The sequence below is a fragment of the Podarcis muralis genome, chromosome 18 (genome assembly GCF_964188315.1).
Source record: "Podarcis muralis chromosome 18, rPodMur119.hap1.1, whole genome shotgun sequence".
NCBI lineage: Eukaryota > Metazoa > Chordata > Lepidosauria > Squamata > Lacertidae > Podarcis > Podarcis muralis.
Genome location: NC_135672.1, coordinates 1876391 through 1901132, shown reverse-complemented (window position 1 = coordinate 1901132; position 24742 = coordinate 1876391). Strand labels below are relative to the sequence as shown.

At 49.1% G+C, this 24742-nt stretch overlaps 1 protein-coding gene across 3 annotated transcripts; it reads left to right on the top strand.

Moving 5' to 3' along the window:
* Nucleotides 1-21965, top strand: SUGP2 (SURP and G-patch domain containing 2). Of its 3 annotated transcripts, none has more exons than XM_028713407.2 (11): nucleotides 1-154; nucleotides 2763-2884; nucleotides 5822-7315; nucleotides 8697-8814; nucleotides 9208-9656; nucleotides 13217-13328; nucleotides 14273-14676; nucleotides 14785-14846; nucleotides 15716-15858; nucleotides 18320-18443; nucleotides 21645-21965. In XM_028713407.2, the coding sequence occupies exons 2-10, from the start codon at nucleotides 2770-2772 to the stop codon at nucleotides 18441-18443; spliced, it is 3021 nt and encodes a 1006-aa protein (XP_028569240.2). In that variant the 5' UTR covers nucleotides 1-154; nucleotides 2763-2769; the 3' UTR covers nucleotides 21645-21965. The 3 variants fall into 3 exon arrangements, with proteins under 3 accessions (XP_028569240.2, XP_028569239.2, XP_028569241.2); XM_028713406.2 differs by having other exon boundaries at nucleotides 18649-21965; XM_028713408.2 differs by lacking the exon at nucleotides 1-154 and adding an exon at nucleotides 173-341 and having other exon boundaries at nucleotides 18649-21965.
* The last annotated feature ends 2777 nt before the right edge of the window (nucleotides 21966-24742 follow it).

Sequence of the window (24742 nt, the reverse complement as noted above, 5' to 3'; positions counted from 1 at the left end):
CTCCACGCGCGTGCGCGGTAGAGTCTCTGCGCGTGCGTAGTGGGCAGCCCCCCTCTTCCCTGCCTGGCTTCGAGGCTGTGTGTTGCTGAGGAGATTCTGTACTAATTTAAATAAGGGGGGAACTCCGCCCCTCCCTTTTCTTATTCCGCCTTCGGTAAGTGGAAGCTCTGAGGGGGGAGTCGAGGGGGGGGGAGGAAGGCCGGAGGTTGCCAACTGACCTGGAGGCCGCCTCCTCTTCTGCCTTGGAGCAGCCAGTTTCCTGCCCCAGGCAAGTGGCGAGCGCGGCTTTCACTTTTCCAAGGGCCCTGCGAGCTGATGCCGGAGCCTGAAGGGAGAGCCTGGTAAGTTGGCAACCTCCGTCCACCCACAGACCCCGCGGTTCCTGCCCTTGAGGCGCCTTCCAAAGAGGGGCTCCTTGGCTGCTCGTTGGCCAGCTTGGATAGCCTTTCCTGCTCCCACCACTGTTCACTGGTTTTGGGGCTGGGCAAAGGGCTCTCCCCCCGTTATTTGAGGATATTTTAAATTATTACGGTAGCAAAAGCCTCCTGGCAGATATCGAATGAGTCTTGTAAAATAATGCAACGGTGGAGGAAATCAGAATTAAGGAGGAGGAAAAAAAACAATTCTAGGAAACTGTGTAAAAAATAATAATTAAATCGCAAAATAGTACAACGGGTATACAGGTTCTTTTTATTTTAAACAAACTCATTTTCTATTTTTCTTTTTCTTTTCTCTTCTTTCCTCCCTCTTTTCTATGTTTGTAAATTCTTGGATCGTTTGTACAGTGATGTGTAATGTTTGCATTGTATGTACTTTATGTTATTTGTGCAATAAATGAATTTTTAAAATATATTATGGTATCGATAGCCCCCCTCCCCCCTCCAAGGAGCTCAAGGTGGTGTATGTGGCGCTCCCCTTCCCCTCAAGCCCCCACAACAACCCTGTGAGGTAGGCTAGGCTGAGAGGCGGCAGCTGGACCCCAGCATCCCCCTTTGAAGCTATTTTGCAAAGCTTTTGCAGATAAAATCGTGGGAGTGCCAGGTTTTATGGGATCAGTTTCAACTTGTCACCCCGCCCCCCCCCGCCCCCCGAGAATGCAAACAAGCAGCTTGGTTGGGCAAAACCTGTCTTTTCGACCCTTGCAGGGGTTCTGCTCCTTCCTGCTGGGCAGTGTCCAGAAAGTAGTGGTGGGAGATGAGTGTTTGGGACCACTCAGGGCTCCATGCTCTCCCCCATGCTTTTTAACATCTACAGTGGTACCTCTGGATGCAAACATGATCCGTTCTGGAGCCCCGTTTGCATCCTGAAGCAAATGCAACCCACATCCGCGCTTCTGCACGGGTCGCTATTTGCTGCTTCTGCGCATGCGCACGATGTCATTTTGAGCATCTGCGCATGCGCGAGCGGTGAAACCCAGAAGTAACGCGTTCCATTACTTCTAGGTCGCCGCGGAGCGCAACCCGAAAATACTCATCCCAAAGCTACTTCAACCCGAGGTATGACTGTACATGAAATGGCTGGGAGAGTTCACCAGGGGGTTGGGGCTGGGTGCTCACCAGTATGCGGATGATACCCAGCTCTATCTCTCAACATGGATGGTGGATGCTTTTCAGCAGAAACAAGGACCAGAGAAGAGTAGGCCATTCCTTTAACCCCACCCCAGAGGCTCCTTTCTAAACTTGTTGGCCCAGTCTTGCAAAACTTAAAAATGAAAACTCCTCTGTCCTCCAACCTGCTGCCCTGGAGTCTCTCAGTGAGCTGAAAGTTTCTGTCTCCTTTCATTGGAAGAAAGTTGGAAGCAGGAGTAATGCAGCTTTGAATATTGCATCTGGTGACAGAGGTGTGAGTCAGTTAGTCTTCAACATGTGTTGAGGACCCACTTGTTAAAATAAAATAAAAAATTACATATAACACAGATAAAAGGTAAAGGTAAAGGTACCCCTGCCCGTACGGGCCAGTCTTGACAGACTCTGGGGTTGTGCGCCCATCTCACTCTAGAGGCCGGGGGCCAGCGCTGTCCGGAGACACTTCTGGGTCACGTGGCCAGCGTGACAAAGCTGCATCTGGCGAGCCAGCGCAGCACACGGAAACGCCGTTTACCTTCCCACCAGTAAGCGGTCCCTATTTATCTACTTGCACCCGGGGGTGCTTTCGAACTGCTAGGTTGGCAGGCGCTGGGACCGAGCAACGGGAGCGCATCCCGCCGCGGGGATTCAAACCGCCGACCTTTCGATCGGCAAGCCCTAGGCGCTGAGGCTTTTACCCACAGCACCACCCGCGTCCATGGGTGGGGTTTAAATAATAAAAATTATTACTGTTAGTATCATTCGGCAATGCTGCTGCTGTGACCCACCATCAATTAGGCTTTGGCCTGGTAGCAGTTGAAGACAACTGGCGTAAGTCACCTGATGTGTTTGCAAGCAGGTAGAGCATAAGAAAAGCCCTGCTGCATCCACCCCCCTTGTCCTTATGCTGGCCACCTAGATGCTGCTGGGAAGCCCAGAAACAAAATGCGAGGTCCATAGCTCTCTCCCTCTGCTGTGCATAGAGAAAAGGTTTTTCTCCTTCTCTCTTAACAGTAGAAGTCTCTTGGGCATCCAGTGAAGCTGAATGTTGGAAGATTCAGGGCATGTAGTAGAAGAGACTTACTCGCTTTATTTTACTCGCTCCCTGATTTAAGAATCATGCTATAGGATTCGCTTGGCGATATGGATGCCAACTGTTCCCCCTCCTCCCTAGCTCTTCTTCCTTTCTCCTTACAGAGCCCAGATGGCTGCTCGGCGGATGACGCGGGAGTCTTTCGATGCCCTCATGCAAGTCAAGGTGAAACAGCATCATCTGGACAGGAGTGACCCCATAGAAGAGGCCCTCCACCAGCTGAGAGGTATGGTTGGTCCAATGCCCCTGAGCTATTTGTTGCTGCTGCTGGTCAGCCTTTGACCCCGGTCCTGCTTCCAGCCTCAGAGACTCAAGTCGTTTTAGGTGAGCGTTATGACCCCAGTAAATTTAATCTGAGCCAGAAAATAATTCCACATGCCTCACGCTCTTCGATTTCTGAGACCTTCCCCTAAAGCAGGGATGGGGAGACTCAGGCCTCGGAGGCCAGATGCCGCCCTCCAGATTCTCCCCAGGCCACTCTCCTTGCCAGCCCTGCTTTGCATGCGTGTGTGTGCACACACACAAGTGCTTTTGTGTAGCTGGGATGTGTCCTTGAGCCTTGACCATGCCTTTTGCTTGCCAGGATGGAGGGTAGATTGATAGACGCGTGAGTGCAAGTGTGTGCAGCAGCTAGCCTACTGTCAAAAGGTTGGGTTCACCTTCTATTCTGCTCCCCCTCAGCCTCGACCCTTGTGCAGAAGGTCTGCCCAAAATGGGATACGTCCATTGAGGCAGAAAAGGTTCCCTTGGCTTGGCATTAAAGGGTTTGCGGTTAGTGGCTAGCCCACAAGTGGAGTGTGCTGCTAACCTTATAAAAGTCCCAATGATCATAGAATTGTTGGGAGAGACCCTGAGGATCATCTAGTCCAACGCCCTGCAGTGCCTCAAGACAGCCTCTTTCCATATGAGCTGACCCTGATATTGAGATTATGTTCTGTGGCCCTTCTTCATGTGCCGCCTCTGCAAGAGGTCTGGAGGGTGGCAACACAAGAACCGGGCCCGTTCTGCAGTGGCTCCCTCTTTGTGGAATGCTCTCCCCAGGGAGCACTTTTAGGCACCAGGCAAAAACGTTCCTATTCAACCAGGGCTTTGGCTGATTGCCATCCAGAGGCCTTTTAAAAGGTGTTAGTGTGGGGTTATTGGGTGGTTCTTGTTTTTATTTTTATGGTGTGTTTTGTGTTTTTACATTGTGCTTTTGTGAACTCTCCTGAGACCTGTGGGTACAGAGCGGCATACTAATTTAATAATAAATAAAGGAATATGCAGCTGTCCCATATGGGGATGGACCCTGCAACCTTGGCGTTATCAGCACCATGCTCTAACTGAGCAAGCTATCCAGGCTGATGTGGATGTGAAATAAAAAACTTTCCCAGTCCAGGAATCCCGAGTCTGGGCCCTTCCAAATGCTGTTGGAGTGCACATCCCCATCACCCCTGTCCATCGGCCAAGATGCCTGGGGCTGGTATTTTATGGGGCCCAATCACCATCACCTAGAGCAGTAGTCTTCCACTTTTCCAGACCCCAGGACTCACTTTTAACCCAAACATGCATTTCTTAATCTTTCATGAATTTATATGGTGGCAGTGCTCCTTGGACCAGACTGTGACCCACAAGTGCAGTGGCCCCAAAGGGGGTGTTAGTGTCCCCTGGGGGGCAGGGAGATAACTTGGAGGGTGCACTAAGAGGCAGGAGTACTTGAGGGGTGACTGTCAGATTTTGAAAAGTTCATCATAGTTGTTGAATTAATTCAACTAATTTATTGGAGCTGAAGGCAGCCCTGTTTAGGGAAGTTTTTAATGTTTGGAGTTTTATTCTGTTTCTAATGTTCTGTTGAAAGCTGCCCAGGGAGGCTGGGGAAACCCAGCCAGGTAAGCAGGGTAGAAATAATAAATTGTTATTATCATTTATTATGAATGAATGTGCAATTAAGTGTTAACTGTTTTGAGTTTTATGGCATTTTTATTTCCTTTAGTGGGTAATGCAAATTCTATTCAAATTCTTTTTAGAGGGAAGGTTAAGGGGTGCTGGGGATGAGTTTATGGAACCAAGGGAGCGGTGGCCCCTAAAAGATTGGAACCGCTGTGCTAGTGGGTCCTAACCCATCAGTTAAGGCCAGTGATCTAAAGGTCTTCCATCATCATCATCATCATCATCATCATTGGATCAAGAAAGCAAGTTCTCCTGCTTTCCCTTTTCCCCCCCTCCTCCTCCCTCCAGTTCCATCCTCCAAGTCATACCCTTTCCAGATACCTTTCGGTGACATTTAGACTTTCAGTTTTCTGTAAATTTGCAAATAAATACCCTCTTGCCTTCAAAGAATTGTATAGTTTGAAGGGACCACAAGGGCGGTCTATTCCAACACCTTGCAATTCAGGAATCTTTTGCCCAACATGGGGTTTGAACCCACAACCCTGAGATTAAGAGCGTGCAAAACATGGGTTTTCTACCTCTGGGTTTTGGCTCCTGTTTGGAAATCCTGCTTGCTTGAGAAAGGCTGTGATTCAGTAGTGGAGCATTTGCCTTGCACACAAAACCTCCCAGTTTTTATATCAAACTATTATCAAAGCGCCTAGGACTTGCCGATCGAAAGGTCGGCGGTTCGAATCCCCGCGGCGGGGTGCTCTCCCGTCGTTCGGTCCCAGCGCCTGCCAACCTAGCAGTTCGAAAGCACCTTCGGGTGCAAGTAGATAAATAGGGACCGCTTACCAGCGGGAAGGTAAACGGCGTTCCGTGTGCGGCTCTGGCTCGCCAGATGCAGCTTGTCACGCTGGCCACGTGACCCGGAAGTGTCTGCGGACAGCGCTGGCTCCCGGCCTATAGAGTGAGATGGGCGCACAACCCTAGAGTCTGGCAAGACTGGCCCGTACGGGCAGGGGTACCTTTACCTTATTATTTGTGTAGAAGGTAATAAACTGTTTATCAAAGTTATCCAGAAGATTGTATAATGTGAGGAGAGGCCTTTATTTTAATCTTTCAACGATGTATGTAATAAAGTCTTGCCATTCTATTACAAAAGAGTCTTTGCACCAATTTTGTTTTACTTAGTTTTTACACAGCTGCCATCATGTTGCACCAATTAGTTGAAGAAGCACCTTGTTGAGTTCTCCCGGTGTCCTTGGTTTTGTGCCATGAGAAATAGCTTTCTTTTTTCTTCCCCCTACAGTTCATTCGCGCCCAGCGCAGCGAACCCAGTACGAGGATGAGGACGGGGATTTCCATGAGGAGAGAAAGTACCTGCACAGCGACTGGAGGGGAGAAGCCCAAGAAGCCGCCAACGAAGACTATTCGGTGCCTCCCTATCAGTCAGAGGAGGAGGATTACTACACACCCACATGCTCACGGAACCAAGATTACGCCCAGGCCCCTTCCCGTGACCGGGACTACGGCCGTTTGTCTTCTGCGGAAAGGGAGCTCCCCGGCCCATCCGCCAGGGAGCGGGGTTACGGTCGCCTGGCCTCTCGGCAAAGGGACTATGGCCATGCCTCCTCCCGAGAGACCTCCAGGCTCCGTGATGCGGACTACAGTTCAGCAGAGCTGGTGAGTGGCTTCCATTCTCCAGGGCTATTGGAAGAGGAGTTTGGGACTGTGCGGAGTCAGGATTACAACCTGGAGTATGGCCTGGAGGCGGAGAGAGAGTTTCCTCCCTCTTTACATGCGGGGAGGGAGCTAATGGCAAAGCGCATCCGGGCACCACAGGGCCTGGTCAAAAGCAAGACAGCTGCGGTCCTCCCTGTGAAGAAATGGGTCCAGGCTTTGTCCTCAGGCGACCTGCTGGGGGAGCCCAAGAGGAGGGCCTTCCCCACTCAGCACCTTCAGCTTGGCCAGCGGCCGTCCCTGCTCCCGAGGGGCACCCTGCTGCACGACGACCCGGAAACCGTGAGGCATGCCCAGCACAAAGAGCCGCAGCTGGACCTTAGCGGCCCCCTGGACGTTTTCACCACCTTTGGGGTGGAGATCATCAAGTGGGCCGGCTTCCACAAGATCAAGAACGACCCAGAGTACACGGAAATGTTCCGCATCCTCTTCAAGCTGGAGACGGAGACGTGCGCCAAGATGCTGGCCTCCTTCAAGTGCTCGCTGAAGATGGAGCACCAGGACTTCTGCTATTCCGTCGTGCGGACTCTGCAGCACCCGGCGCTGCGGACGCCCAAAGTGGACGGCCAGTTCTTGAACCTGCTGCTGGAAAAGAAGCTGGTGGCCACCAAGAACGGCTTCTTCCAGCTCATCAGACCTTTTGACCGGAGCATGATGCACCTCCAGGCCTGCCTCCTGAAGAGCGCCGTCCCACTCCTGATGGCCTGCAATGCCTATGAGCTGAGCTTGAAATCCAGCAGCTTCAGCGACCCGGGCCAGATGGCGGCCGCCTTCGAGACCACTGCCTCCCTTTGCCGGAAGGCCCTGGTGCTCCTCGGCCAGACCTTCGCCATGGCCTCCTCCTTCCGGCAGGAGAAGATCCTGGAGGCCATCGGGCTGAAGGAGGTGGCCCCTCTGCCCACCTTGTTCCCTAATTTCGACACCTCGGCCTTGTTTGGGAAGGAGTACATTGAACACCTGCAGGGCTGGCTGGAGAAGAGCGGGTCCCAGGTGCAGCTGAAGAGGCCAAGGGTGGAGACCCCCAGCCCACAGGGCGCTCCGGAAACCAAGCCGAAGATTAAGAGTAAGCGGGTGCTACTTCCCACTGACTCTTCCTGTTGTCAGTTGGGTCCTTTTTCTTTGGGGGAAGAATTATTTCCACCTATAGACTTTCTAGCGTTCACGTTGTTTCAGTTTGTGAGTCTTTGTCCTCTTCTCCCACCTTGCTTCTGCTGTCCCTGTGAGCATTTAATTTTATTTCTTAGGGTTAATAATGGTGATGATGTTACGATTCATGTGCTTCCCATCGGACTGGGTTACGCCAGCCACTCTGGGCAGCTCCCAACAAAATACTAAAAACACAATAAAACATCAACCATTAAAAACTTCCCTGTACAAGGCTGCCTTCAGATGTCTTCTAAAAGTCAGATAGTTCTTTATTTCCTTGACATCTGATGGGAGGGCGTACCACAGGGTGGGCGCCACCACTGAGAAGGCCCTCTGCCTGTTTCCCTGTAACTTCCCTTCTCTCAGGGAGGAAATCGCCAGAAGGCTCTCGGAGCTGGACATCAGTGTCTGGGCTGAACGATGGGGGTGCAGAGAATCCTTCAGGTATACTGGGCCAAGGTAGTTTAGGGCTTTAAGGTCAGCACCAACATTTTGAATTGTCAGGGTTATAGTTTGTGTCTGGGGCTTGTTGGCATGAGGTGGTGCCTTCCCACTCCCCAAAATTAAATATACCCAAAGGGAAAATCCACACCCAAAATCACCAATAATGTTAATGATTTGTCCTTTTCCTCAGGCAGTTGCAGAAAAATGAGAATTGATGTCTTATTGGCAGGATCTGTAGTATGGGAGGGCTGCAACCTATGCGGAGTTACTTTCTAGGGGTTCTTGTGCAAAGGCAAAATCACACAAAGTCAGTGAGACCCCGAGAACTGACCCCACATAGCTCTCTCTACCTTACTTTTGCGTACAGCCTGCGCTTGGGAATAATTTCCTCATTTGCCCCGTGGACTCCTCAACACTGCAGCAGAGAACCAGGCTCTGGGAAGGTGGTGTGAGGCCTCTGGAAGGCTGTTGGAGGCTTTTAGGGCTATCTGACATCTCACAGCCCTTCCCCCCCCCCAAGCCTCCCAGAGGTCTCGTGTGACCTTCCTGGAGCCCAGTAAGCTTGAAAGCTTTTTCTGCAGCCGGAAAACCTGGTGCGGAAATAGTTTTTTATGCCCTCTGGTTTGCTGGGCTCTGGAAAGGTCTCGTGAGATCTCAGATGGCCTCTCCCAACTGCCTACCACCCTCCCCAGCTCTCCATTTATTTATTATCCCCCGTCCCCTCCCATGCAAAGCTGCAAGTGTATAAGTAAATCACGTGTGAGTCGTGACCCTACTGTAATTTTGTGATTGTGAGGTTCCCACGAGGAAGGTTTTCATTTTATCCTAACCCCCACCCCTGTTTCTTGTCCTAGTTCCACAACGCGCTGACCGGAAGGTCACCGAGACAATCGAGAAGATGGTGGAGGGCATCGTTTCCGGCACTCTGAAAGGGAAAGAGAGAGCTCAGTTGAAGGACAACCCAGAGTACTGGTAAATATCTTCTGGTAGTTTTGTGGTTTTTTCCGCTCCCTTGACTCTCAGAACCTGCTAGGAACAGGGCTTCTTGGGCCAGCCTAACTTACCTTTTTAATACCTGCTCCTTATTTGTATAACTCAAATCATTTCACAAAGCAGCGCCTACACTTTGGAACTCCCTGCCTATTGATATCAGTCAGGTGCCTTCACTGTATCATTTTCGGTGCCTGCTGAAAACATTCTTGTTCAGAAAATCCTGCCCAGATGTTTAGAAAGTTGATGTGAATTTTAACTGGTTTTGGTCTGTTCTTTTAAACTTTTTGTACATTTTAAGTTATTGTTGTAAATTGTTTCTCGTGATAATTCTACCGTTTTGATTAGCTGCTACTTTCCCCCTGGTCAAAACAGGTTTCTGAAGGAAGAGGACAGCCTGGAGTACAAATATTACAAGCTCAAGCTGTCCGAGATGCATCGGCTGAGGTCTGCAGCCAAAGAAAAGCCCAAGCAGGAGAAGACCCCTGAGCTGCAGGATTTGGCTGTCATGCAGGCCTTGCTGCGCGCCCGCAAGGTCCTCCGCATCAAGAAGCGGCTCTTCTGGAAGAGGAGGCCCAGGATCCTTCGGCGGCGGGTGGCAAGAGCCCGGAGGGTGAAGCGGGCCACCGTGGGGACCCAGACGCTCCTGTCCGCCGGGACAATGCTCCAGCAGCAGGACCTGCCGCAGAGCCCCAAAGCCCACCCAGCAGAGACCTCCTTGGAAAAGGCGGGAGTCTGCGACTCAGCCACCGACCCAGAAGATGCATCCGGGGAAGGTTTGAGTGCTGGAAGCTCGCTTGGGCTAGCAAGCCAGTTTCCTGACGGTAGGTGAATTTCAGGGGGGACAAGGCAGGCAGGATGTGGTATGGTCTAGGGCTGGGCGATATATCAATACTGCATATCACCCAAAACTGAATTGAAATCCATATTGTGGTATCAGTTCCATAATTTTTGACCTGGCAATATATTGTGACTCATGATATCTGTGAGACCTGCAAGTATAGGGCGGTATACAAATTTAGTAAGTAATAATAATAATAATAATAGCCTTTCGAAGACTTCCGAAGGCAGCCCTGTACAGTGGTACCTCGCAAGACGAATGCCTCGCAAGACAAAAAACTCGCTAGACGAAAGGGTTTTTTGTTTTTTGAGCTGCTTCGCAAGATGATTTTCCCTATGGGCTTGCTTCCCAAGACGGAAACGTCTTGCAAGTTTGTTTCCTTTTTCTTAACACCGTTAATACAGTTGCGACTTGACTTTGAGGAGCAACTCATAGCACGCGGTGTGGTAGCCTTTTTTGAGGTTTTTGAAGACTTTGGTGATTTTTGAAGCTTTTCCAAAACTTTTCCGACACCGTGCTTCGCAAGACAAAAAAAATCGCAAGACGACAAAACTCGCGGAACGAATTAATGTCGTCTTGCGAGGCACCACTGTATAGGGAAGCTTTTTAATGTGTAATGTTTTGTTATGTGTATATATAGGAAGCTGCCAAGAGTGACTGGGACAACCCAGTCATATGGGCGGAATACAAATAATAAACTTATTGTTATTTATTATGAGGACTTGGCAATATATCATCCAAAACCAGTTTGAACTCCATATCACGATATAGGTTTCATAATTTTTGACCTGGCAACATACCACAAATTGTGGTTTGTGTGTGCTTGTGTGCTCTATGCAATTCAATTCAATTCAAAATCCTTTATTAGGCATAGCACACCACACATTATCAAACAAACATCATATACAGACTGTATAAAATACGGGCTCAGCAAACACAGTTTATCCCAGTCCTATTCTTAACTCCAATAAATAAATTGATGTACATAGATAATATAATACAACACAGCAACATCACCTACCATTAAAAACCATTCTTTCTTCATGGACAGCACTTAAAAATTCAGCCACTATTAAAGTAATTTGATCATTGCTGTCCGCCAGCAGGTCCTGAACAGTTGGTTGTGTAAAAATCTGTCTATTAAATTTTAGGGCCTCAAATAATTGTCTTCTGGCATAACTGCCAAAATCACAGGAAAAGAATATATGCTCTAGAGTATCGGGTTCCTGTTTTCTGCATTTGCAGAGACGCTCTGATTCTGGGATAGCTAAGTATCTTCCTCTCACTACCACCGAGGGAAACATGTTAAATCTGGCCAACATAAACAGCCTACACGATTCGTGTTTTTTCAGATTTGTCATGTATCCCTTTTGGAAATCTCTACACAAAGGGAGATTTAAGTGGATAGGAGAGCAGGTGCTGTGCTTTGCAACCTCAAGCATGGCGAGAACACTTTTTTCTGTAAGAGTCTTCCTGATAATTTCCCATGTATCTTTGGGATCAGAGATTTCAAAGTCAGTTAGAGTGAGCCCTATCGAATCCAATTTTCTCCTGCAAGTCAATGATAGATTGTAGATTGCACTATCACTTAAAAGATTGTAAAGTAGAGAATTAGGAGATAGGGCTCTATAATGGAGGAAGATCCAATATTTCAAGGTCCTCAGCCATGCTCTTACTGATAAAGGCAATATTCCCAGCTCACAACATATTGTTTCATATTTTACAGAGTTTTCAAGTCCTAATAATGACCTCAGAAGGGATGCGTGAAATTTATCCAACCTCTTGAGGTCACCTGAAATCCACACTGGTGTGCCGTATAGAAGTTGGGCACAAAGTTTCATGTCAATCACTTGCAATACAGCTGGAATAAATCTGTTTCCTACTGGAGAAAAAAAATAGGATTTAATATGGTGGGCTGTCACTTGTGTCTCTCAATTCCTGCAGCCCCTTTTAACTCTGCTGGCTCAGCGCTCCCCTACAAGGAATCACAAGAGCAGGAAAAACCACGAAGCCAGCCAATGCCTCTGCTGTACAGAGTTTTCAGACTTCATGATTCACCAGTGTATCGTGATGCTTAGCTGGTGATATATTGTGATGCTGAAAACCAGGTCTCCCCCCGTCTTAGCCTGGTCTCGCTGTGCCTCTGCAGGGTCCTGGGCTGAGAGGTTCTTTCCCCTCCTTTTTAGCTGGAGGTGGGACCTGTGACCCTTGAACTGCTGAGCTGCCTTCCGCTGAGTCAGTCCTTTGGCCCACTGAACAGCTGCCTTGAGCCAATGGGGTTTTCTTCCCTCTGCTCCTTCAGTGGGAGTGGGCATTTTGTGCCCAGGGGCTTTTGAATCCAAAGAAGGTGCTCCTTTGCTGAGCTGGCCTTTGCTCCCATAATTCTCTCTGGGATCTTCGCTGTGGGGAGCTTATGGGGACACTTAGGAGGTTGACCTCTCTGGCAGGCTCTTCTTAACATCATTACACAGGAATATAGGAAGCTGTCTTATCACGAGTCAGACCATGTTGCAGAAAAGACCTGTTCTCGTATTGCCACTGTCCGGACCTCTCAGAGGATGAGGGCAGGGTCTGTGTCGGAGAGGCAGTCCTTGAGCCATTTAAGGTTTAGAGGTCAAAAAACAGCCCAGAAACTCATTGGCAGGCCAGGATCAGTGCAGTATGCTCAAACCACCTTGCCCTGGTGAGCAGCCTGGCTGTAAAATTCTGCACCAGCTGACGTTTCCGAACTGTCAAGAGTCAGCCCCACATATAATGTTCTGCCGTAATCTAACCTGGAGGTTACTAGAGCATAGATGAAGTTAAGGGCATAGCTGGGCCACCACCTGAACCTGATGGAAGGTGCTTTGTGCCCCTGAGGCCACCTGAGCCTAGTTAGCAGAGCACATGCCAATTTTGTATTATTTTCTGCAGCCGAGATACATTCCAGACACCATGATATATCTACATATTGCGGTCTTTAGCTGCTGATATATCACAGTGTTGAAGACCGGATATCATCCAGCTCTAGTCTCCAGTTGTTTTTGGACTACAACTCCCATCATCCCTATTTAGCGTCCTGTATCCCTGTGTTTTTTGGGACGCGGGTGGCGCTGTGGGTAAAAGCCTCAGCGCCTAGGGCTTGCCGATCGAAAGGTCGGCGGTTCGAATCCCCGCGGCGGGGTGCGCTCCCGCTGCTCGGTCCCAGCGCCTGCCAACCTAGCAGTTCGAAAGCACCCCCAGGTGCAAGTAGATAAATAGGGACCGCTTACCAGCGGGAAGGTAAATGGCGTTTCCGTGTGCTGCGCTGGCTCGCCAGATGCAGCTTTGTCACGCTGGCCACGTGACCCGGAAGTGTCTTCGGACAGCGCTGGCCCCCGGCCTCTTAAGTGAGATGGGCGCACAACCCCAGAGTCTGTCAAGACTGGCCCGTACGGGCAGGGGTACCTTTACCTTTTTATCCCTGTGTTTTGTGGCTGTATCCCACCAGTGTTCCAGCAATATAAGCCCTGTTTAAAATGGAGCGGGAATAATTTTGTTATCTCCCCCCCCCCTCCTTTCCAGTGGATCCCAAAACGATGGTGACAGCAGAGAGGCTGGCCAAGTTTGTGGCGGAGGTGGGACCTGAGATTGAGCAGTTCAGCATCGACAACAGCGCAGATAACCCGGATCTGTGGTGAGCTACCCTCTCCCTCCCCGGGAAAATCATGTGGCATGCTCTGGGAGCATCCCAAGCCTCATTGCATGAGCCAGGCATTGCAGTAACAACACTCAACATCTGTAAAGTGGTGGCATGTTACTATTACTATATTTATTATTAGCGTAATATAACATCAAACATTAAAAACGTTCCCTAAACAGGGCTGCCTTCAGATGTCTTCTAAAAGTCAGATAGTTGTTCATTTCCTTGACATCTGATGGGAGGGCGTTCCACAGGGTGGGCGCCACTACCAAGAAGGCCCTCTGCCTGGTTCGCTGTAACCTCACTTCTCGCAGGGAGGGAACCAGCAGAAGACCCTCAGTGGCTGGCCTGAACGATGGGGAGGTGCTGCTTCGGGTATACAGGGCCGAGGCTGTTTAGGGCTTTAAAGGTCAGCACCAGGCCTTTGAATTGTGCTTGGAAACGTACTGGGAGCCAGTGTAGATCCTTTAGAACCGGAGTTATATGGTCCCAGTCACCAGTCTAGCTGCCACATTCTGGGTTAGTTGTTGTTTCCAAGTCACCTTCAAAGGCAGCCCCACGTAGAGCGCATGGCAGCAGTCCAAGTGCGAGATAACCAGAGCATGGACCACTCTGGCGAGACATGGACAGACCCTCAGGCTGCACACCTGGTCCTTTAGGGGCACAGTGACTCCATTCTAGTCTCAGTCAGTGCAGCAGATGGGTTATAGTTTTGTTGCAAACCGCTGTGATATATTTCTTTGATACAGTGGTATCTAAATGTTTTTAGAAATAAATCAGTGAACAAGCCTGGTTGTGAAGCTCAGAGCTTGTGAAGCTCAGAGCTGCAGCTTGTCCCCAGATACTTGTCTGGGCCACCTCAGGGTCCTCATAGGGGAAGCGACGCAGAAATGTCACACAGCCACAGTGCAGTGAAGTCCTCCTGTGCTCTCACTCAGGTTCCTGCATGACCGTGAGAGCTCAGCCTTCAGGTTTTACCGGATGAAGGTCTACGAGCTGTGCCCCTCCATGAACTTCAGCGCCGTTCCAGGGCCTGCCAGCGAGAGCCCCGCACCCTCGGAGGGCGACTGGGAGAACAATGAGGAGGAGGAGGAGGAAGAGGAGGAGGAGGAGGAAGCTCCCCAGTCTGGAATGGAAGAGGGGGACGCTCAAGCAGGGTCTGCCAGCGTTGGAGCCTTGAGTACAGCTGGAGAAGGGCAGCCTGAGGGCACCACCTCAGAGGCATCTGCCCCGGGTCCTCTGCGGGGCAGGGCCTTTGGGCGCAAGAGGGCCAGCAGCAGGTCCTTGAAGGTGGGCCTGATCCCAGCCTCCAAGAGGGTCTGTCTCATCGATGAACCGAAAGGTGAGTGAGGCAGCTGGGCAGGTTAAGCCAGGCAGGTAATTCTTTGTCAAATTTTGTTTGTGTCTGGATTGACCTTTGACCTCTGGATTTGCTTTTTTTGCATTACAGTCCACGACCCCGTCCGGATTGCGTATGACCGACCCCGCGGCTATCAGTCCCACAAAAATAAGGTGAGAAGGGGGCAAAATAATAAATACGTGCATTTATTCTTTAAGAGATTTAATGCACTGTGCTTTCCAGGCAGAGGCCTCCCAGTGCGGCTTTCAAAGCCAGCTTGAAACCTCCATGAAATGTAAGTGTCAGCTTCTGTTCACCAGTTAGGTGCTGGCAATAACCTCAGCCCAGCGGTTCCCAAACTTTCTCAGGCCCCCTTGGTTCCCTGAACTGATCCCCAATGTCCCCAACTCTATAAAAAGCATTGTTCAGAGGAGTGGTTCGCACAAATTTCTGAAGAAGACAATAAAATTTTAAAAAGATCAGTTAATTGCCCATTTATTCAAAGTGCATTTATTTATTTCTCTTCATAAAAGTTACCCACAGCTTGACTATGGAAGCAACCTCAAAGCGTTGTGTTGTGTGTGTTTTTAGGGTAAGTTTTTAATTTTTTTTTTAAAAAGCCGATGAAAAAGCAAAGTTGTCACTAAAAAAATCTTGCAGCATAATTTAAAACACACAAAAAGTTAAAACAATAGACCAGGGCTTCCCAAACTTGGGTCTCCAACTGTTTTTGGACTACAGTTCCCATCATCTCTTACCATGGGTCCTGCTAGCTAGGGATGATGGGAGTTGTAGTCTAACAACAGCTGGAGACCCAAGTTTGGGAAACACTGCAATAGACTGAAACAAATTATTACTATATTATTAATATAACATTGTATAATGTTATTAGATTATGCAAATTATTATTATTATTATTATTATTATTATTATTATTAACAACAACAACAATAATAATCCTGCTACAGCATTCTGTTGCCTTAATGCAATAGCCGAGCCAGGTGTTTATGATAATGATGCTGATGATCAGTTTTGTTCTCAGTGGCAAAAATCAAAGGATTTGGAGTTTTCCCACAAGCGGCTGAACCAGAAGAACATTGGCTTCCAGATGCTGCAGAAAATGGGCTGGAAGGAAGGCCTTGGGCTTGGAGCCCACGGAAAGGGCATCAAGGACCCCGTCAAAGTGTACGTAGCACGTGAGCGAGTGGCACACTCCTTTTTTATAAAAACAAAAACAAACAGGTTTGGGAATGGATTGATATCTCACCACAGTTATTCCCTGTTGCAGAGGTCGCCAGCTCAGCACCCGCGGGCACCATTCTGCCCACAAAGGCTTCCAGTGGTGCCCCTGGGCAGGCGCCCCCAGCTCTGAGCTGTCATTTAGAAACAGAAAACAAAAAACCCCAAAGACTTTAGCCCTCCCAGAAAGAAACTTGCAGGTACCTTCTAAGTGATTTCTGGGAAGTGAGTTCTGGTGTGGCTACCTGGCTTATTTTTCACGGTGCTGAGGAATGCTCCCCATTTCTGTTAGGCGTTGACTGCATCACGGTGTGTGTCAAATAGATGCTCTGTGATCTTCACAGTATGTACCAGCAGAACACAGGTGACGTGCCACAGAAAGCATGAGGCTGGGCCTCCGGCTTCTCTTTCGGGTTGGAATCATCTACCTTTGTGCCTTCAATATTTCATCTTTAAGAAACTCTCCTCCAAGGGTTTGTCTCCTGCAGTGGTTGATGATCTTCTCTAGGGGCCGACACTCACCCTGCATCACTGCAAGGCAACCAGTTTTCACTTGCTGCTCTTGTAGTTTTGCACATTCTCAGGCAGAAAGACAAACATGGCAGCTTCCTGGCCGTCCTGCATAGACCATAAGACAGCGCTCTGGTCCTTTCATGCCAATGCCCCCAAGTCCTTGTCACAAGCTCCCAGAGGCTGCAGTCAGCTAAACTGACTTGCTCCTGTATACCTGAAGGAGCGTCTCCACCTCCATTGTCTAGCTTGGACACTCGGCTCTAAGGGCCTTGTGGCAGTTCCCTCATTGTGAGAAGCGAAGTTACAGGGAACCAGGCAGAGGGCCTGCTTGGCAGTGGCACCCGCCCTGTGGAACGCCCTCCCCTCAGATGTCAGAGAGGAAAATTGGTACTTTTAGAAGACATCTGAAGCCAGCATTGTTCAGGGAAGTTTTTAATGGTTGGTGTTTTATTGTGTTTTTAATTTTTTGTTGAGACTCCAGAGCGGCTGGGGGAACCCAGTCAGGTGCATGGCATATAAATAATAAAATAATAATTATAAACAGAACTGCTGCTGGCTGCAATAGGGAAGGAGGGAGCTCCAAAGTGTAGGAGCTGCCATGTGGAATGGCCGAGTTCTTACAAATGCTTAAGAGGCAACATGGTCCTTCCTCATGGGGAGAGTTGACCTCATGGCCTCTGTAGAGGCAAAGATGAGCCCAGCCTCTACAGTCTTAGACACATTGCCAGCCTTCGTGCTTTTGGCAGAGGAGCATCCTACACGTCTCACCCATAAGATCCCAACCACCCCTTGTTTAAAGTGGGTCTTGGCTGGCTTGTCCAACGTCTTCTGCCATTCAAAGCAGACAGTGCCTACTGTGCTGGACCAGCGATTTGAGATGGCATCCAAGTTTCATTTGTTCGACAGGAGCATCTGTAGTGAGAGCAGCTGTTTTGCAAGTGCTGGGAAGCTGTGTTGGCCTTCTGCCAGAGCAGGGGTGGGGAGGACGCCCCCTGCCCAACACCCTCACAGACCCGCTGCTGAATGAAGCAAAGGGCTCATTTACGAGCCGTGACCCCGGGGTCTCCCACCCGAAGAAAGGCCTTCTTCATGCAGCTCCCTCCTGCAGGAGGCAGGGATGGCCACCAACTTGTATGAGTTTCGGGAGGCAGCATTTGGGACTTTGTAGCTCAGAGAAAAGGTGCATCATAAAATTATGCACAGCATGGGGAAAGCGGGACAGAAAGAGGTCTTTCTCCCTCGTAACACTGTAGAACTCATGGACGTCCAATGAAGCTGGACATTGAGAGATTCAGGACAGATGTAAGGAAGCCCTTCTTTGCGCAGTCTGTGGTTAAGCTGTAGAACTCGCTGCCACAGGATGGCCCCCAACCTGGATGGCTTTAAAAGAGGATGAGACAAATGGCTGCTAGCCAGGATGGCTCTGCTCCGCCTGCACACTGAGGCGGCAGTGCTTCTGAATGCCCGTTGCTGGAAACCACAGGAGGGGAGAGCGGCTCTTGTGTTCGAATCCTGCTTGTGGATTTCCCATTGGGGGCATCTGGTTGGGCTAACAGGATGCTGAACCCTTTGGCTTGATCCACCTGCTTCTGATGTTCTTACATATCCCAACACGCCTTTCTATTTCTTTTCTTTTTGCAAGGGGAGTACAACTGTGTAAATGTTAAGGGTGCAGCTTTGTTTGCCTGTTTCCTAGCACTGTCCAAAATGGACTCTATGCTTTTGGGGTTGGCACGCGCCAAAGGAACTGGGCGTGGGGAAGGACTGACCTGGAGCTCGGTCACCTCTTTGGAAACACAGCGGCCAGGACATCGCCCGTTGGCCCTGCGCTTTGGTCAAGGAAGCCGGTGGCTGGGCATGTGCTCACGTTCTCTTTGCTTTGCCTCCCTTTTAGGGGCTCCACCTCAGCGGGGGAGGGCTTGGGTGTGGCGGGGGACGAGAACAAGGAGGACACCTTTGCCACCTTCCGCCAGAGGATGATCCAGATGTACTATCTGAAAAGAGCCTGTAATAAATAGGTAGGTTGTATGCAGCAAGCCAGCTTTGTCCCTCACCCCCTTTTGAATTAATTGCAAGATTAAAATAACTGTTTCTCTCTTCTTCTGTTTTCAAGCTTTTTCTTCTTCTTCTTTGACCAGGGAGATATTTTCTGTGTGTGCACAAAGCTTATCTGGGTTTGTTTTTAACCGTTTTTTCATGTTTGTTTCCATTATGAATGACCAGAATGAGCTTTGAACCAAAGAAGCGAAGATCATTGTGCTGGAGAGAGGTCTGGAGAGAGGACAGGCCACCTTCTGAGAACCCCCCACCCCTTTTAAATTTGGAGCAATTAGAAGAGCAAATTGCTCTGAAGAATCCGTAACCTCCTAAACAAAACAAACATTGCCATTCTGAACGGCTGGGTCTGCTTTTTGATCAAATCTCTTAACAAGAACCTAGGATGTCAGGCTCCCCCCCCCCCACTTACGCAAGGCCGATTTGCGTACAACCACGTGTGCATGCAGTGCCGGGAAATAATAAATCAATTGGCTGCTTCTACCTGCAGCTCAGATCCCCACTCCGAGTGCTGTGGGGCACATGTCCACACACACACACACACACGCACCAGCCTGGTCCTGGCTGCAGCGACAATCTCAAGGTGTGAGTGGGCAGAGGGAGGGGACATGGGCACATGGGATCAGCGCCTGGGCACTTCACTGCTGGGTCTGAAAGCACCTCTCAAGGGCACCCTAGAGGATGGGCTACCCAGTGCCCCGCTAGCCGTGCGGCCCTGAGCCAGCAGGTGAGGCACAAATCCATCTCCCAACAAGGCAGGGTCAGTGCTCAGAGGAGAAAAGGAGTGGCGGGGGGAGAGTGTGAGTAGCTGAGCTGATTGGGGGGCTGTGGGTCAAAGTGGTAAGGGGAGGGGAGGAGGAAATCAAAGGAAGTGAACAGCTGTGGCCTGGAAGTCTCTCAGGACTGCTGCCCAGGAGGGATGGGACGGAAGGCTCAGGGCAGCAACCCCGTCGACACATGTGAGTCTGTCTCTTCCCCGTGCACCCTCCCTATTAAAGCAGCATGCACCCCACTTTATGCAACTTCACTTCTGCATGTGGGGCCCCCGGAGCATAACCCCTGCGTAGGTGGGGGGGGTGCCTGTATCCATTCCAGACAGGACAAAAAATGGACTGTCCTCTATGTGGACAATATGATCATCCTGCCTTTCGCAAGATTCAGAAATTCCACCTTTACACAATGTGATGTATTTTTCTTTTCAACTGCTTTGGGTCTGCACGACAAGCAGCAGTTATTGAATAACCATTACTTGTTCGATTTATTGAACCATCGCTTTGTTTGCTTTAAATAAAATACAAACAGTATGTAGAAACCGATACCATGTAGGGCAGATACGAATCTCACTTTTGTTTCTGTGTTATCAGCGATCAGTGCCACTGCCAGGCATGCAGGATTTCGCTTGGCCTGCATTTCTGTCTTCTTTAACAGTCTTGGTTACCTTTTCCTTCTGCAAAGGAACCTTAGTGCTGTTTTCTTGCAGGAAGGTCTCTGGAGAGTTTTTTTTTTTTTTTGCGGGGGGTACAAGGTTGTCTGAAATTTGGGTTCACTCCATTGCTGAATAGGACCCCTCTAGAATGTGCAAGAACTCTACTTACGAACCGACCGTCTCGACAGCATCCCGATTTGAATTTGACAGTGTTTTCTGAATGATGAGTGTCCACACACTCTCTTTAATCCATTTTCCCTCTGGAGTCCTCCAGTAACGATTTGCCACCCAGCCTCTCCCGGCTTTTCTGCAAAAGGCTACTTCATCTTGGTGACCGGACACAAACCAGTTGTTAACTCTGAAACATTCTGTCCGTTGTGGACCTTGGTTTCTCACAGCCACCCATTTGTGGTGGGGGTCTTGTGATGTGCAGGATCATTCGCAACTCCTTCCCCCTTCATAGCCAAAGTGGACTTTTCAGTGGAAACCACACTCCGCTGTGGTTTGCGGCATTCCTTCCCGCTCAGAACAAGCTTTTCTGCCCCAGGAAACTCCGAATCAAAGAGTTGGTGTTGAAGTCAGCCTGAGCTCCATGCCGCCATCAGGCGCATGCAATGGGGAACTTCTTCCTCTGCCATTCTGAGAAATGCAAGAGTCGTTCATGGGAATAGGTGGGGCTCCCACCGTTGTTTGAGCCAAGAAGTTTGCTGCTGATAGCAAGATGTTGAAGAACCCCACAAGACCCCCTTCCTTCGGCCTGCAGGATCCAGTTCTGTCAAGCTGAAGCTGCCACAGGGGTCTGGCCGCCCTCCTGTTAAAACCACTCTCTTGCTTAATTTCTAGGGGTGTTTTGGTTTCTCTTTCTTAATTGAGCATTGCATTTTTATTTTTCTTAAACTGGCTCTCAGCCCAACCTGGCCTGAGTCGGATTGCTGATTCCCCTGGCCCATAAATGAGTTGTTGCAGTTTGAATAGCCCCTTTCCTTTGATGTGAAGCTTCTGTGTTCAGCCACAGTTTTGTTTTCACCCCACCTCATATTTACAGCCAACTCTCATGTCTTCTCTCGAGTTGCTAGAACCTTTTCTCCTCCTGACTTCAGGAGCTTGCAGAGAGTGAGATGACTGCATAACCCAAACCTTTTCTCTTGCATTTTGTGGGAGGGCTGGGTTCCTCTCCTCCAGCTGATTCTGTTGCCTTTGTGGCTTGAACCCAATTCTTGGGGTGTCAACTTACGAATGTTCACATCCAGGCTGAGGGAATAAATGGCTGTGTGTTTAAACCCAGTTTCGTTGGGGTGGTCCTCCTGATTCTGGACTCTCTCCACAGCTGCAGGAGTACATAGCAAACTTTGATTTTTTAAAATTTTATTTAAAGATGGAACACTGTTTTTCTTGGGATGGGGCCAAAGAGGACTTTTACTCTTCTCCAACCCTTCAAGATAATCATGATTACAGCCAGTCTTCCTTTATGCTAAGATTTGTTTTAGGGCAGCATTGAACTGAGCAACACTGGTGTTATTTAAATTCCCACTGTTGCTTTTGCCCAAGGATATTTTGGGGTTATTTTAAAACCAAGATCCACCCCTTTCCTGTGTGTGATATCTTCTAACAATCTGCTTTTCACTGGGCAACTTCTGGGGAACATCTTTAATGGGTCTGCAAAAATATTTTCAAACGCAGAGCAAAAATGGCCACCTGGTAGCCAATTTGGTTCACTAGTGTTTTTTTCTTATTCTAGTTTTCCAGGCTCTCTCACGAAGACCTCAAGCACCCACGGACACTTTCCTGCTGCAGTCGCTAGGGCATGTGTATTCTTTATCCTGTGTCTCTCCCCCAACCCTCCCTTTGGGGATGTTTTTTCAGTGGCTCTTGATCAGGATTCTCCCCCCTTCTCCCTTTCCGGTGCCATCTGAACAGTATTGACCCGTAGTGGAAAGAGAAGTTTGTTAGCTGATTCATCGTTTCTTTTTTAAATGTTTAACGGCATGTAATCCTTTTGCTTTCTTTTATTTTTTAACAAAAAAGCCTTCAATAAACACGAACCTGATTATTAGCCTCATTTCAGTTCCTGGCTGTTACTTCTAGCTGCTGTACATACATAGGTGTCAGGGACTGGCTGGATGAGGAAGAGTGGCAGGAGAGTACACTTTGGACCCAGGTTCATGGTGGTGGGAAACAGGACACGCCCCAGAGGAGGAGGAGGAGAAGAGCTGGGAAATACTTGATGCTGTAAGTCAGGAGGGGAGGAACAGGAGGAAACACACAGAAACCCCAGCCATCAGCAAGGACAGGAGTCAGGAATAACAATAACAATAACAATAATAAAATTTATTATTTATACCCTGCCCATCTGGCTGGGTTTTCCCAGCCACTCTGGGCGTCTTCCAACAAAAGATTAAAAATACATTAAAACACCAGTCATTAAAAACTTCCCTAAACAGGGCTGACTTCAGATGTCTTCTGAACGTTAGTTAGTTCTTTATTTCTTTACCATCTGATAGGAGAGCGTTGTTCCACAGGGTGGGCGCCACTACTGAGAAGGCCCTCTGCATGGTTCCCTGTAACTTCCCTTCTCGCAGCGAGGGAACTGCCAGAAGGCCCTCGGTGCTGGACCTCAGTGTCCGGGCAGAACGATGGGGGTGGAAACGCTCCTTCAGATATACTGGGCCGAGGCCATTTAGGGCTTTCAGGGTCAACACCAACACTTTGAATTGTGCTTGGAAACGTACTGGGAGCCAATGTAGGTCTTTCAAGACCGGTGTAATATGATCTCGGCGGCCGCCCCCAGTCACCAGTTTAGCTGCTGCATTCTGGATTAGTTGTAGTTTCTGAGTCACCTTCAAAGGTAGCCCCATTGGAGAGCGCATTGCAGTAGTCCAAGCGGGAGATAACTAGAGCATGTTTAATAGCAGCAACACCAGCACCAGCTCACAGCCTGTCTGTTGTGTCTGCCAGACCCACCTCCCACCCCTAAAGCAAGACAATTGTTCCACGTAACAGAACAGAAAACCAGGCAGAAACAAAGAGGAAACTTACGGTTTTGAGTACTTCCTACTCCTTCCTCCCAGCTTATCATCTCTAGGCTGCAGTTCCCTTTCAATGCAATGTTGTCTCCACGGAAGTTAGCAAGTACGTTATTGGCATACTCATCCATGGTCAGTAGCCTTGGATCTGATTGGGTTAGATCAAGAATGGATCCTCCAAATCCATCTCCTCCTGTCTCTCTCTCCTCTGGGGGTGGCAATAATTGTTCTGTGCACTGTACCTTTCACAGCCACTTTCGTGTCTTCCGAGGTTGGCAACTGCTGTCCTAGCTCTTCTGGCCAAGAATCGGTGTCCGAGTTGAGAGCATGGAAGCGATTTTGCAACTCTGATGACAAAGTGTGGTTTGTGACTGTCCTCCTCCTGTGTGTCACATTCCTTCAGGGGTTGGACTCTTGCAATGGGCAATCTTTCTCCACCCTGGGGGCACCCCATCTCTCTTGGTGCTCAGTCTCAGTCAACTCAGCTCTATCAAGTAGGTCCTGTTGCTTGAGGCGTGACTAGGCAGGCCTCAAGTTGCTGCCCCTTCTCTTCCAGCAAGACAACCAACTTGCACTTGCTTGTTCTCCGTCAGAATGACAAACATGGCACAGGTGTTACAGCAGCAGCTCCCTTGCCCTCCATGTCTCTGCTCCTATGCACACCAAGAGAAAGAACTCTGGGCCTCCCCCTTAAACTCCCCTGCTAAATGCCTTCGCCCACTTGCAAGGTCTGCTCAAGAGCTCCCAGGATCTGCACTGAGCTAAGTTTGACTGCTGCTGGTTGCTCACTCCTCCCTCAGCCTGGCTGTGTCCGTGGTGGCAACAGTTGGCTGTCCGACACATTCCTGCTTCCCTCCACTGTCCCGCCAAGCTGCATAAAAAGCTGAACCAGTGGAAGGGGAGGTGTGAGAAGCAAAAACGGGGAAATAAAGGCACAGGTGGAACAGAAGCTGGAGAGAGCAAGATCTTTCTACCCAGCAGCTAGCCAGAACTTGGTGAAAGGAGAAATTTCTTCAATTTATCTCTTCCGAAGAAGCCCAGGGCAGCAGAAACGCCAGCCATTTAAAAACAAGAAAATCTAAAGCAGTTAAAAAATATATATCTTAAAAACAATTAAAACAACTACAAGCTGTTCCGGGTAAAAACATTGTTCCATTCAGTGATCTTTGGGTTGCTAAGAGTGATATTCTTCCACCACCAAATGCCTGGGTGTAAACAGGAATGTTTTCAAATGTCTCCTGAAAGTTAATAACAATGGTGGAGATGCGTCTTTCCCTAGGGAAGGGCATTCCACAACTAGGGAACCACCACTGAAAAGGCCTTGTTCCACGTGATATAAGAATTAAGAGATCCAATGTGTATATTTTTGATCTTAATAATGTTCAGATGTTTTGCTTTTTATTGCATTTAACCTCTTACATTGTGGGGTATAGAAGGAGAAGCTCTTCTGCAGAAAGCAGTGACCATCTGGTTTATGTAACAGGTCCATGGGTTACCATCCTATGGGGGGCGCTATATCCAACCTAAGATTTATGCAGAGTGGGACCTATTGAAATTAATAAACCTACATTAGCCATGCATTTCAGTGGGTCGGCACTACACAAGAATTGATGTTGGATACAACTCAACCCACTTTGAAAGGAATATTGACAAGCGGAATGTGTGCAGAGGAGGACGACCAAGCTGATCAAGGGTCTGGAAACCAAGCCTTAGGAGGAATTCCTAAAGGAGCTGGGGATGTTTAGCCTGGAGAAGAGAAGACTGAGAGGAGATAGGATGGCCATCTTCTAATATCTGAAGGGCTGCCTCAAGG

Excerpts from the sequence above, each read along its gene's own strand:
- SUGP2 (XM_028713407.2), top strand. The coding sequence starts at position 2,770 with ATGGCTGCTCGGCGGATGACGCGGGAGTCTTTCGATGCCCTCATGCAA. Across the intron at positions 7,316-8,696 it reads AACCAAGCCGAAGATTAAGA|TTCCACAACGCGCTGACCGG; the intron begins GTAAGCGGGTGC and ends TTCTTGTCCTAG. Across the intron at positions 9,657-13,216 it reads AGCAAGCCAGTTTCCTGACG|TGGATCCCAAAACGATGGTG; the intron begins GTAGGTGAATTT and ends CCTCCTTTCCAG.